General features: G+C 50.1%; 1 protein-coding gene across 2 annotated transcripts; it reads right to left on the reverse strand.

The window, feature by feature from the left end:
- Positions 1–6,181: 6,181 nt before the first annotated feature.
- On the reverse strand, positions 6,182–12,407 carry LOC131406271 (cytochrome P450 1A1). 2 transcript variants are annotated; one of them, XM_058542075.1, is made up of 7 exons: positions 12,308–12,407; positions 8,875–9,736; positions 8,213–8,339; positions 8,035–8,124; positions 7,818–7,941; positions 7,585–7,671; positions 6,182–7,422 (listed from the first exon to the last, which is right to left on the reverse strand). In XM_058542075.1, exons 2-7 carry the CDS (start codon positions 9,709–9,711, stop codon positions 7,137–7,139), a joined length of 1,551 nt encoding a protein of 516 aa, XP_058398058.1. In that variant the 5' UTR covers positions 9,712–9,736; positions 12,308–12,407; the 3' UTR covers positions 6,182–7,136. The 2 variants fall into 2 exon arrangements, with proteins under 2 accessions (XP_058398058.1, XP_058398057.1); XM_058542074.1 differs by having other exon boundaries at positions 8,875–9,739.
- Between the last annotated feature and the right edge of the window lie 1,460 nt (positions 12,408–13,867).

The raw sequence follows: 13,867 nt of genomic DNA on the forward strand, positions 1-13,867 counted from the left end.
TCTCCAAAATCAATTAGCACAGAGCTCTGACAGATTAGTAAGGGACCTTATAATGTAATTTAGTAGTTTGCTCTTTTTTTCAATGTGGGATTTGTCTGAATGGATTCGATATTCCTAAGATGTACATAAAATGAAAGCCTTTATCACCAACAAAAAGATTGACTATTGTAGAGATGGGTTTTTGTTTTCCTTTTTGTTCTGAAACATTGAGGGTGTATAAAACTTATTAAATCAAAAAATTTCCAAAAAAGTTCCCTGAAACAACCACTGTAATTCTAAACTATCTTTAATGAAAACCTGCTATTTTACCAAATGGGCTCAGAAATTAGAGTCACAAAGAGGTTACAATAGGAACAAGAATTCAGCCAAGAGGAATTTGAGGTTAGATGCTGACAAACCCAAATGAATAAGGGAAGAAAATATCATGATTAGAACAAAGTATGGGGATTTGAACCAAGCACACAAATACTGCTTCAGCCTGTCTCATCTATATATTACAGCAAATATATTACACTTAAGTATGCACAGAGGATTCAGACTGGCTCTAACAGAAGGGAGAAAAGTTCTGATTGGCTCTTAGACAGACTATGAACATCTTCAACGTTCTACAAGGCTGGTTGATTCTGGCCTCCTGGTCCCTGATGTAATTTTTTAAATTGAGATATAATACATATACCATCAAATATTCACCCTGTTAAAGTGTGCAAGTCAGTGGGTTTTACTATATTTACAAAGTTGTGCAACCATCACCACTAGTCCCAGGGCATTTTCCTCACCCCAAAAAGAAACCCTGTACCCATTAGCAGTCACTCCCCATTCCTCCCTCCCCTCAGCCCCTGCCAACCACTAATCGGCTTTCTGTCTCCATGGATTTGTCTATTCTGGACAGTTCATGTAAATTGAATCATAATATTTGATGGGCATATCTAGCATGTGATCTGGCTTCTTTCACTTAGCACCATATTTTCAAGGCTCATCCATGTTACAGCACATATCAGTGCCTTACTCCGTTTTATGGCAGAATAATATTCCATTGCATGGGTATAGCACCTTTTGTTTATCCATTCATCAGGTAATGAACATTTGGATTATTTCCACTTTTTTCCTATTATGAATAACACTGTTGTGAACATTCAAGTGCAAGTTTTTGCGTGGGCGTACGTTTCAATTCTCTTGGTTGTATACTCAAGAGTGGAATTTCTGTGTCATATGGTAACTCTATGTTGAATCTTTTTTTCTTTTTTTTGTGAGGAAGATCAGCCCTGAGCTAACATCCATGCCAATCCTCCTCTTTTTGCTGAGGAAGACCGGCCCTGAGCTAACATCTATTGCCAATCCTCTTCCTATTTTTTTCCCTTTTTCTCCCCAAAGCCCCAGTAGATAGTTATATGTCATAGTTGCACATCCTTCTAGTTGCTGTAGGTGGGACGCCGCCTCAGCATGGCCAGACAAGCAGTGCGCCAGCGCGCGCCGGGATCCCAACCCGGGCCACCAGTAGCGGAGCACATGCACTCAACCGCTAAGCCTCCAGGCCGGCCACCTATTTGCAATTTTATTTATTTATTTATTTTTTCCCCTAAAGCCCCAGTAGATAGTTGTATGTCATAGCTGCACATCCTTTTAGTTGCTGTACGTGGGCCGCGGCCTCAGCATGGCCGGAGAAGCGGTGCATCAGTGCGCGCCCGGGATCCGAACCCCGGGCTGCCAGCAGCGGAGCGCAAGCACTTAACCGCTAAGCCACGGGGCCGGCCCAGTCACCTATGTGAATCTTTTGAGGAACCGTTTTCCAAAACAGCGACATCATTTTACATTTCCACAGCAATGTATGAGTGTTTCCTTTTACAGACACTAAAAAGACGCTCAGAAGCCTCCAAAATGAGGCAAGCACAGATCATTCAGGAGAGCTTCCAGGAGGGATGACTGGTTCCCTCTTCACGTGTACTCTCCAGGCTACAATTCCCACAGTGGGAATAGTGCAACTAGGAGAGTTCACAGCTGGTCTCCGACCCACCAGAAGTCATACATGAGCCTACCTCTGCTCCGAAAGCCCAACACATCGGTCTAAATTCATTAACCAGAGTTGTCACAGACAATCGTATAGCCCGTGATTTCCTCTTAGTCAACCAAGGGGAAGTTTGGGCTATAGCACATACCACTTGCTGCACCTATGTAAATACCACACAGCAAATAGAAAAAGCCACCTGACTCTCTAAAATAGGCCCAAGTGAATTCTGGGACTTACTTTTGATTGCCTGGATTTAATAATCTATGTCCTTGGCTCCCAAACCTATCAGAAGACTAATAGTCATTTTGATGCTGATAATTGTCTATGTTACAATTGACTCATAAAGCTGTCCAGAATCTTAAGTTCTATTAGGGTGCTACACAGGGCAGCCATTGTCACATCAGACAGTTCAATAACACATCCTACGACAGAAGAAGGAAAGATTAATCCTGGTTCAATTATAGACCACGTTCAGTGGATGCTCTTCTTAACCAGCAAAATGATCTTAATCAGCAAAACCCTGGCAATGATGCAAATCTGGATATAATGGATGAATGTCCTGAGACCTGACTTTGTCTGTATTTGACAAAAAAGGAGGACTAAGAACAGCCCCGATAGTTGGAACTGATCTGATGCTCACAGATAGACCTCAATATTATTACAAGCTGGTCTGATGCTCATAGGATACTTTGTTCTCCTCTTCTCTAGTTCTTTCTGCACAGAATACCAACCTCAGATGAGCTTATGCTGAGAATATGATAAAATGAAACAAAATAAGGCCACTTTTCATGAAGTCAGAAGTAGAATGGCTGTGGGGAGATGGGGGTAGGGAGTTACTGTTGAAGGGGTATAGAGTTTCAGTGTTACAAGAAGAAAAGAGCTATGGAGATGGGTGGTGGTGATGATTGCCTAACATTATGAACGTATTTAATACCACTTAACTGTACACTTAAAAATGGTTAAGATGGCAAATGTTACATTATGTGTATTTTACCAAAAATTTTTTTTAAATGGAAAAAACCAAGGTCACCCCTTCATAATTTTGTCTAAGCAAGGTCATAGTGCTACTCACCAAATACCCAATCATAAAATTGCCCCCACTTTCTGACAGCATCCATTCTAGGGCTAACCCTCCCCTAAATCACTCAACCAAAGCCCAGATCATATAGTGAGTTCTTTCTAACATCCTCATGTGGAGACACCCTGTGGTTCCCCTTGGTGTGCCTTCTCCCTCACTGCAGTGAGTCACAAACCCAACTTGTCTAATGACAGGTGTGTTCCTGGTAGTCTTTGGCCGAAGGGCATGACAACATATATTAATTATATTCCTAAAGAGCAACACAAGTTATTTATATTCTTTTTCTTCATTCTTATAAAGCAAGCCTCTTTGAACCACCCCAGGTTAAGAAATAGAACTTTATCAACCATCCTAGAAGCCCTCTTCACGTCCTGTTTCAATTATAACTCACTCCCTCCCCCCAAAGTAACCACTCTCCAGACTCTTATAGTAATCATTTCCCTGTTCTTATAAGATTTATCGCCCAGCGTGTACTCCTAGATGCTATAGTTTAGTGTTGCTCATTTCTTAAAATGTGATACATCTTTTAAGTCTCTTTTAATCTATAAGTTTCCCCTCCGTCTCTTTCTATTCCTTACAGTTTTCCTGTTGAAGACCCCAAGTCTTTTCACCTGTAGAATCTACCAAGTCTGAATTTCCCTGATCGCACCCTTATGATTCCGTTCAGTGCGTTTCTTCATCCTCTCTGTTTACTGCAAACTGGCCACTGGATCCAGGGGCTCTGTCAGACTCCAGCTCGGTCCCTCGAGCAACACTGTAGGCGGTGTTGGGTTCTTTCATCAGGAGGCACTGATCTGGTTTCTCTTGTTTTATGATGCTAGCAATTGTTGGGCGCAATGCCTGGATCCATTCATTTATTGGTGGCCATGAAATAGTGACATTCTAACTATTATTTCTTTTTCATTTATTAATGGGATATTTTAATTAAGAGATGCTTCTTAGCTACTATTTGGCTACCTGTAGGTATAGTTCATATAGGAAAGGCAGGATAAATGCATGATTCTTTGCTTTTGTTTTTCACTTTTCAAGATCGTGAATCGCTTTCTCTGAAGGTGACCAGCCAAATAAAAAAAAAAAACCTTTATGAACTCATGGATTCAAACATATTTGGTGGGTTTTAATCAATGTCAATTATTATTATTGACACCCAGATTGTCCTATCTTTGGCCTGTTGGAGACTCTTCAGTTGGTTCCTGAATGGCTTGATCCATTCCTGGTGGTCTTTGTGGCTTCTGTGCTATCTAGTGTGAGCAACTGTTCCGGGTTCTTCTTTTACATTTCCTGCCCCAGATCTGTAACCAGCCAAGAAGCCATGGATGGTAATCTAGGCATTAGGGATGCTCATTGCTATGAGTTGGTCATTGTTTCTAACACTTAGAGAATGTATGCACTATATATATATATATACTATATATATATATATAGTATATATATATAAAATATACATTTTATATATACAACATATATACATTTTAACTTAATTTTTTTATAGTACATCTGTATCTCCTTTGTTTCCATACCAAAAATTCTAGTTCTCAAGGATACAGGGGATGATTAATTAGAATATCCTCAGTATTAATTACTCATTTGTTTTACCCCACATCACTAAAGTCTGAATATAGAAATACTATTACCATTACCAATATGATTACTGAGAACGGTTACATAAATTGTTTTGCATATGCTGTTCCCATCCCTCCTTCACTTTTTTTTAGAACAAAGGTTGGCAAACTTTTTCTTTTTTTACTGCTTTAACAATTTTAAACTGCATAATTCAGTGGTTTTTAGTATATTCACAAAGTTATACAATCATCACCACTATTTAATTCCAGAATATTTCCGTGACCCCCAAAAGCAACCCTGCACCTTCTGTTCCCCAGCCCCGATCCCCTGGCAACCACTAATCTACTTTCTGTCTCTATGGATTGCACGTTCTAAACATTTCATGTAAATGGAATCACACAATATGTGACCTTTTGTGTCTAGCTTCTTTCACTTAGCATGATGTTTTCAAGGCTCATCTACGTTATAGCATATAATACAAGTTATTTTTTAAGTAGAAAATAAATCAATACAAGGATGATTGGGCACCAAATTCCTCATCCCCCTGCATAAACAGGGCTGCTTCAGCTGACTTCAGCTCCTTCCTTGCAGTAGCCTGAAACCCTTGGTGAGTAGGAGCCAGCTACCTTGCCAGAAATCACAGTGCATGAACGGCAACTGCTGGCCACTGCACAATGGAAAGAAAGCATTGGAAAGAAAGGGCTGGGTGTCACATCCCAAGATGCATCTCCCCTCAGTCCCTTAGTCAGAACAGCTTCTGGCTACGTGTGTCCAGCCTCTGCCGCTACTTGGCACCACTTCTCTGCCATCCCAGATGGACAGGGGCTTTCAGTGTTGAAATCCAGGCCACAGTCTGCTTATGGGGCCCGACAATCAAGGCTTTGTTCTCCATCCATGACCAGCCTTGGGTTCTATTAGGGCTGCAAGATCTGAACCAGGCCTGGCTAGTGAGGAGCTGACCACAACTTCTGAGCTGAGAATTTCTCTCCTCCTCCCACACCAAGACCTGAATCTACCCTGTTGGACTTGAGCATATAATGTTGTGAGAACCAAGTGAGATTGCCTCTCATTCTTCAAGAAGGGCTCTGTGCAGATATCCGCAAGACCTGGTAACCTTTCCCAGCACCCACTCCTGCCCACCCAGCCCTGACCCGGCTCTGGGCCTCACCCTCCTGTATGCATCTAATCACAATGAATTGGATGACATGTGTATGTGTTGGTTCCCCCAACCAGCAAGGGAGGCTCTTGAAGGCAGGGACCATGTTTTACTCACTTTATACCCCCAGTGCCTGGTTCAGAGAATACTCTTCATCAATGATCACTTAGAGAAGGAGAAAGGCAGTGAAGTGATAGAGTCCTGTGCCCCAACCAGACTGTGTGCTGCCTGAGAGCAGTGGCTTCACCTCTTCACTGCCTCCTCTTCCTCTTCCTCTTCCTCCTGCCCCAGTAATACCTGACTGGAGATGGGGCTCAGAGAGGGCATGTTGATGAGTGATAGCTTCAGTTAAGATTCAAACAATCTCCACCTGTAGGACTTCTGGATAATGTCTTTATTTAGCTCAGGTAGATGTTTCCCACACATTTCTGGATACTTGGGTTAGAATTTTCTCCATTGTACTCAATAAATTGTTCTTAAGCTCTTATATAGAATAAATGCAAACATGCAAGTACAATGCAGGCTAAAATAAAAAGCTCCTTGCACATAAACATTAAAAGAAAAACAATTTAATACAGGGCGGAGAGAAAGGAGACCAGTAGAAGGTGACTGAATTACTACCCCCTCACTCTGGACCTGTCCTGGTGCCTGGATTTGGGCACTCCCTCTGCTCTCTGCTCCTCTTTGACCCAAGTCCCCAACCCACCCTGGATGGGAACAGGGGCCTTGCAAGGCCAGGAGGCTGCCCTGTTCCTGCCTGCCAGAGGGCAGGGGAGGCAATCCCCCCAGGCACCATAATCCCAGACCCTTGTGGTCAGATTGCTCCGCCTTGTTCAAGCGGGGAGACCACCTCTGTGCCGGTATCCTGGGACGCCTCTTCCCTTCACTCTTCATAGCTCCCGACTATCAAAGAGATTGGACAGGCCCTGGTGTGGTCTACTCTAAATGTTTCTCAAGCCAGTCAGCTCCCACAGAGAGCCAGTCAGCTGCTGGGCTCAGGGGTTTCCAGAGAGCTCCCCAGAGGTTTCCAGAGGCCTGAGGATCTCCTAACCCTACCAGTCCTCCTAGCTCAAGCACAACTTCAGAAGGCTCCATCAGCTCCTGTGTGGGCCCTGCTGTGTCCACTGTCTGTGGTCAGTATGCAGAGGGGCAAGTCCAGGGTGGGGGGGCAGGCACGATCCTTCAGGCTTGCCTGAAGCCCAGACAGCAAAAATCAGCCAGACCAATATCTGTGGGTTTCGGGCCAAAGATTAGAGCCCCCTAGGCCAGCCCCCTGGCTGGGCTGCCCAGGCAGGTCAGGTAGACAGAGTCTAGGCTACAGGGTTCTCAGCCCCCTAGGGGCGCACCTGCACCTGGAAGTGCTCGCAGCGGGCATGCTTCATGGTCAGCCCGTAGATGGGAGTCGTGTCCACCTTCACTCCCGGTGGCACGCTGAATTCCACCTGCTGCAGCAGGATGGCCAGGAAGAGAAAGACCTCCAAGCGGCCAATGGTCTCACCAATGCAATTCCGCTTGCCCAAACCAAAGAGAATCACCTTCTCACTCAGTGCCTTGTCGATGGTGCCATCGGGGGTGAGAAACCGTTCTGGTCGGAACTCAGATGGGTCGCCCCACAGCTTCCTGCAATGAGAGAGAGGCAGCTAAGAGGCAGCTCGAGGGCTCAGAGGCATCAAGTGAGTTGAGCCCTGGTCCCAAAGAGCAGGGGATGGGCAAGTGGCTCACAGGCAGCAGAGTCCGAAGCTCAGGAAGAGGTGGAGTTTCCCCTGCCCCCTCTCAACTTACTGGTCATGGTTGATCTGCCATTGGTTCACAAAGACACAACGCCCCTTGGGAATGTAAAAGCCACTCAGACTTGTGTCTCTTGTGGTACTGGGGAGGGAGGAAGCTCAGTCAGTCTCAGGACCAAAGGACATCCCCTGGCCTCCCAATACCATGGCCCTCCCACCAGCCCTGATCAGGTACATGGACTGGAGTAAGGCCCAGTATCAGACAGCAGTGGATCCATGGGGCCTCACCTGTGGGGGATGGTGAAGGGGAGGAAGGAGGAGTGTCGGAAGGTCTCCAGGATGAAGGCCTCCATGTAGGGCAGCTGGGGTCTGTCAGAGAGCCGGGGCCGCCGCGCCCTGCCAACCACTGAGTCTGCAGAACCCAAAGGACCAGAAGGATGAATGGGCCGCCCAGACCGTGGCCAGGCCCCATGCCTTGAGTGCTTTCAAGGAAGCCACCACCTACCCAGCTCCTCCTGGATCTTTTTCTGCATGCTGGGCCTTGTCACCAGGTATAGGAGGCTCCAGGAGACGGCAGTTGTGACTGTGTCAAACCCTGGCCAGGGGACAACAGAGGGAGAAGTTAGGCGGTTGGTGGGGTAGGGCAGTTGAGCACAAGAAGGGCATAGTGGGGTAGCTCATACCAGCTCCAAAGAGGTCAAAGACGACACTAATGATCTTCTCGTCTGACAGCTGGATATTGGCATTCTCGTCCAGCTTCTTGTCCTGACAGTGCTCGATCAGGCTGTCTGTGATGTCCCGGATATGGCCCTGGGTAGGGAAGGCCCACAGGTGAGCAAGATCCCAAACCCAGACCTACCCCTCCATCCAGGCCTTCTCCCTCACCATCCCTAGCTCCTTTGTTCAAGAGGCTGCCATCCCAGCTTCTCTTGCCTCTCCAAGGCTCTCTCCTGCCTCAGAATACTGAAGCCCCACCTCAAGGGACTCCTGCCCCAGAGTCTGGTACCATTATCATCCGGACGGGCTCTTTTTCTCTCCCATTCTCTCCCAGGAGGCCTGGAGACCAACTCTTTAATTCTTCCTGGTCCCCACAACAACTGTCCTAGGGTCCTGCACTGACTGGCTATTCAGTAAATATCGCTGTCTGATGGAGGGATATTAGGGCTAGTCAAGAGAAAGTTCTATTTCCCCGCCAACGATGGAATCCATTTGACTACCGGCTTCAAAATCCCAGGGGAAGGCCCCTGAGAGCCTGCCAAACCCCATGCTGCTCCAGATATCTCTGACCCCCCGGCCCTGACCCTACCTGCTCCCCACCACCCACCTGCCTCTCCCCAGCCTGTACCTTCACAAATGTTTTGTAGTGTTCCTTGACCATCCTCTGCATTAACACGTTGAACCTCTCATTCAGGTCCTTGAAGATATCCAGGGCAGAGTTGGGCAGGTAACGGAGGATAGGGATAAAGTCTGCCGGAAACCCAGAGGCAGCCACCTCCCCAAACTCATTATTCAGGTTGACGAGGCTAAGCAGCTCTTGGTCATCGTGGTCATAGCGTCGGCCAAAGCACATGGCACAGATGACATTGGCCACTGACACCACTACATACCTGTAGGGGTCGAAGTGTCCAACCCCTGCCATCAGCTCCTGGAACTTGCCGATGAGGTACTCAGCCTCCTTGCTCACGTGCTCCTCCAGGTAGCAGGAGGATGAGGAAGTCGGGTCTGAGGCGGTGGAGAAACTCTTCAGGGCGTTCTGGGCCAGGCGCCGGCGGGCAGCCCACACTGGTCCAGAGTCTGGGTTGAAGGTCATGCTCTGGCCATCAGAGATCAGAGTGAAGCTATAGAGGTCAGGCCGGCCCTTGAAATCATCGCCCTGCCGCACCAGGGCCTGCCTGATGGTGTCCAGGCCGCTGAGCACCAGCACAGGTGTGCTGCCAATGCGGATCTGCATCACGTCCCCATAACGCTGGCTCAGCCGCGAAAGCACCAGGTGTGGGTTCTTCCCCAGGGTCAGCACGTGCCCGAGCAGGGGCCAGCCCCAGGGCCCTGGTGGACTCCTCAGGCCTTTGGGCATCCGAGGCTGCCAGGCCCTGACCACCCAGAATACCAGGCAGAAGATGGCGGAGGCCAGGAGAAGCTCTGTGGCCGAGATGGGGACAGAGAGTCCAAACACAGAAAACATGGTCAGCGTAGAGATCTCAAGGTGGCTGCTGAGAGGTGGGGCAGGAAGAAAAGATCAAGACATCAGATGGGGGGATGGGAGGAGCCAAAGTCCTAAAGTGTCAGCACACTGGTCAGGGAAAGGGGAAACCTCATCCAGAACTGCTCACTGGACATGAAGGGGAGGAGGAGGCGAGAGAAGCTGTTTGTTGAGTTCCCACCATGTGCCAAGTATTTCATGGTCATTCTTCATTCAGTTCTGGCCACAGCCTAGGAGGTAGGCTGCAGTGAGCCTCAGAGCAGGTAAATAACTTGCCCAAGGTCACACAGCCAGCAAGCATTAGATCCATTCTCCCAACTCAAATTGCCTAACTCCAAACACACTCTCTTAACTGCTGCACCAATCTAAAACAGCATTATCCATGGCCAGCCCGGTGGCTTAGCAGTTAAGTGCGCATGCTCTGCTGCTGGCGGCCCGGGTTCGGATCCCAGGCATATCGTGCCCTGCTTCTCCGGCCATGCTGAGGCCGTGTCCCACATACAGCAACTAGAAGGATGTGCAACTATGACATACAACTATCTACTGGGGCTTTAGGGGGGGAAATAAATAAATAAATAAATTTATTAAATAAATAAATAAAACAGCATTGTCCAAAATCTACTCTGTGATTTCCTTTTAGCACCTGTACTATTATTTACTTCATGTTTTTCTAAAATCAACTTTAAATCTACCAACATAGCATCATCCCAAACAACAATATCTGTGTGAAAATATGTTTGATTTTTTCTCCTAACATATATTAAAATAAACACATAACCGACGTGTATCACCCCAAATCCCTTGAGTACTCCCCACAACTCTTGGGAAAACGCTGCAATCAGGAGAAGTGGGGATCATCTGCTCCTTCAGCCTCATTTCACATATGGGGAAATTGACCTCCAGAGAGGGTACTGACTTGGTTAACATTACCCAGCACTCAGTGACAGAGCCAGGACCCAGACCTCTTAGGGAAAGTTCCCCAGGGAGTTTCCAGCTCCTGTCATAGGTACCTTCCTTTGAAAAGTGGTCAGATTAATGGATGAAAAGGAACTTTCCCAGAGCCCTCAGTTCTCTACTGCTCAATCCCAGGATCTAGGGAGTCCTCCCAGAACCTGGGACAGGGTGGGGTGGGAACAGGGAACAGGAAGGCCACTGCCTAAGCCACACTGCTCTCAGCCCCAGCTCTCTGAGTTAAACTAATCCACAGTTTAAAAGCAGCTGGACACCAGCTAGATTGAGACTCCTGGTCGCAGAAATCCAGGCCAGGGTTTTTGTTGGGCTCAATTCTCAATGAATGAATAGTCTGGGCTTCCCCCATTTGCCTGTCATCAGAGAGCAGAGAATAAATGGAAGGATCCCACCAGGCCAGGGCTGCAAGAAAACTGCAGACTGGAATAAGGGAAATTAAAAATGGATCTGAACTTAACAGAAGTGGAGACAATGCTTTCTCTCTGGGCTTGGTCTAGAAAGGGTGTGCATATTCATGGAGTACTCTCTCCAAGGCATCTGCCTGGTGCCCTGGACTGCAGGTGAGGCGACCCCGTATTCCAGGCTCCATGGCGTGGCCATGGACTGGTCATTTTACCTTTCTGGGCTTACATCACCTGAGAGAGCGGGTGGGACGTGATCTCTGAGTCAGGGTGCCCAGCTGGATCTCAGAGAAGAGAAAACCCAGATCTGACCTGGGGAACCTCACAGTCTGACCAGTAAGGTTTCCCCACAGGAGAGCCACCCAAGATGGGGAGGTTGTATGGTTCCTATCTCTAGTACCAGAGTCCTCTGTCTAGGGAAGCCTCCTGGAGTAGCTGGATCCCAAAGCGCACTGACTCCCCGAGTGAACGGGGGCAGGATATGGTGTGCCATGGTGTCCCCTTCTGCACAGTGGGCACCCCGAGGACCTCCAGCCTTAGTAAGATGGTAAGAGGCCAAGAGAGATGAGACTGGTGAGTTTTCGGGGACTGGTGATCTGGCTCTCTGCAGCTGGCAGTCTCTCACACTGATTGCCCCCCAGCGGAGGGCAGAGAAGACAATCAGTGAAATAGGGAAGGCCCCTGGCCAGTGCCCAGGACTGCTCAGATCAGCCTCTCCTGTCCTAGCCAGCACATCTCAGCTCTGACAAGCCATGCCTTGGGAGGGTATAGCTAGCCAGGGGTAGCTTTAAGATAAGGCAGCTGCCCCCTCCCTCCACCCTGATGGAGAGAAGCGCCCCTCATCACCCAGCCTAAAGTTGGGGCTGCATATGCTCCCACAGCTGTGTCCTTATTCCAGCCTCCCAGATGACCCTGATGGGAACCCCAGGCACTCAGAGAGCCAGTGGGGGATGGAGCTGGAGCCTGGATCCTGGAGTCCTGAGAGGGGAGGCATCTACATCTAGAGTTCAGGTACTAGCTCTGGGACCTTGGGCAAGTCCTGCCCTTCCCCTGGCCTCAGTTTCCCCACCAGGGAGCTGGACTGTCTGGTCACTAAGGACCTGCTTTTTTGAGGTGCTAGGCCAGTGTTTACCTAAGAAGACCTGGAGGCATCAAAATTTTCCTTTTATTGGGAGGGAAGGGGCAAGCCAGGAGCGCCCAGCACTCACCTGTGGCTGTGAGGAGGTGCTGAGCTGAGCTGGGAAGAGTGGTCTCTGGAGCCAGGGACCCCAAAGAGATCAGGGAAGCCTCCAAGGAACAGTCACCTTCAGGCTGAGGGTGAAGGCGCTGCCACCTTTATAGGCAGCTTGCGCGTGTGGCCACGCCCCCCGAAGTGCCGGGAAGGGGCAGAGGGAGGTGCCGGCCTGGGGTGGGGGGGTGGCTGGTGGCTCTAGGATAGAGGGGACGGGCGAGAGGGACGAAGGGTGGTGGATGCAGCGGGACAGGTGAGAACCCGCTATAGGGACTCCTCATCTAAGAGCCTGCAAGTTAAGGGGTGAGGGCTGGGGACACCTGGCACCCCCAGTTCCAAGGTACTCCATGGACAGCGCCGAGTTCAGGGTTGTGGGGATTTGGGGGAGAAGTCCCAGGACCGCCCTAAGAAAGGGTATGGGGAGCCTCCATTTTGGGGCACGGGGACCCCTCACCCTCATTTTTGCACCCACTGGAACAATGGCCGTGCAAGAGCCTCCCCCCTCGCTACTAGCGGACGGGGCCAGGCAGACAGGGGCGGGGCTGCCGGCTGATGACCTCTTTTCCCCGGGTTACTGAGTCCAGGCTCGCGTGACAAGCGCGGCGACCCCAGCCCCGAGGTCACCGGGGCCGGAGGGCCAAAGGCGCCAATGGGCTGGCCCGGTCCCCTAGAGCCCCCAGAGCCTGGGCGACTACCAGAAGTTCGTGCCCCCAGGCAGAGGGGCGGTAATGGATGGAGAACGTGCATTCTCGCTGAGCACTGACTGAGCGCTCGGCGCCGCCTCTGGGGCCACTTGGGAAAGCTGCAAACCAGGGGTACCTCCAGCCGGGACCCAGCGGCCCCCGAGGTTCCCACTTGGCTCCCGGGTTGCGAGCGCTTGGCGGGCAGAGAAATCGGGCGGCGAGTGGGGCTGCGCGGCTAGCTCCCGGGGACCGAAAAAGGGTTAGAGAGAGGCCCGCAGGCCGGGCAGGGGAAGGGTCCAGGGACAGAGGAGGGGGGCGCCGGGCGCAGATGCCTCCCCGGGCTAGCGTGCATGTGTCTGGTACATCCCTCCAGGGGGCAGAGTTCACACGGCCCCTCCCCGCCCCACCTGGGCGGGGGCGCGGTGCCCGGGACTTGCGTGAGAAGGGCCCGGAGGCCCGCGCAGCCACCCAGCCGCCCAACTCCTTGGCCCAAAGCGGGTCCCGGCACAGTCACGCGAAGGGGGAGGGGAGTCGGGGGCGCGGCTCTTAAAGGGCCAGCATCTAGCGGAGGGTGGGGGTGGGGTGCAGGGAGAGGAGCCGCCTAAGCCTCGCAGGTGCGCGATTGGACTGGAAAGGGGCAGGGGGACAGTGCGGTTCAAAGGGCCCTGGCTTGCGTGCGGAGCTGGGCTTTTCCCTGCAAGCCGGCGCCTGCATGTGTCCATATTTTTGGTCCACACCTGTGGCGGGACACGCAGCCCCAACGTCGCGCAGCTCGCCTGGCTGGCTGCCTCCGACGCTGTCCCCGCCCCTGCTGAGCCCTCCTGGTTTAGGATGTCCAGGCAGAAAAAGCCATA

The sequence above is a fragment of the Diceros bicornis genome, chromosome 5, assembly GCF_020826845.1.
Source record: "Diceros bicornis minor isolate mBicDic1 chromosome 5, mDicBic1.mat.cur, whole genome shotgun sequence".
In the NCBI taxonomy this organism is placed as follows: Eukaryota; Metazoa; Chordata; class Mammalia; order Perissodactyla; family Rhinocerotidae; genus Diceros; species Diceros bicornis.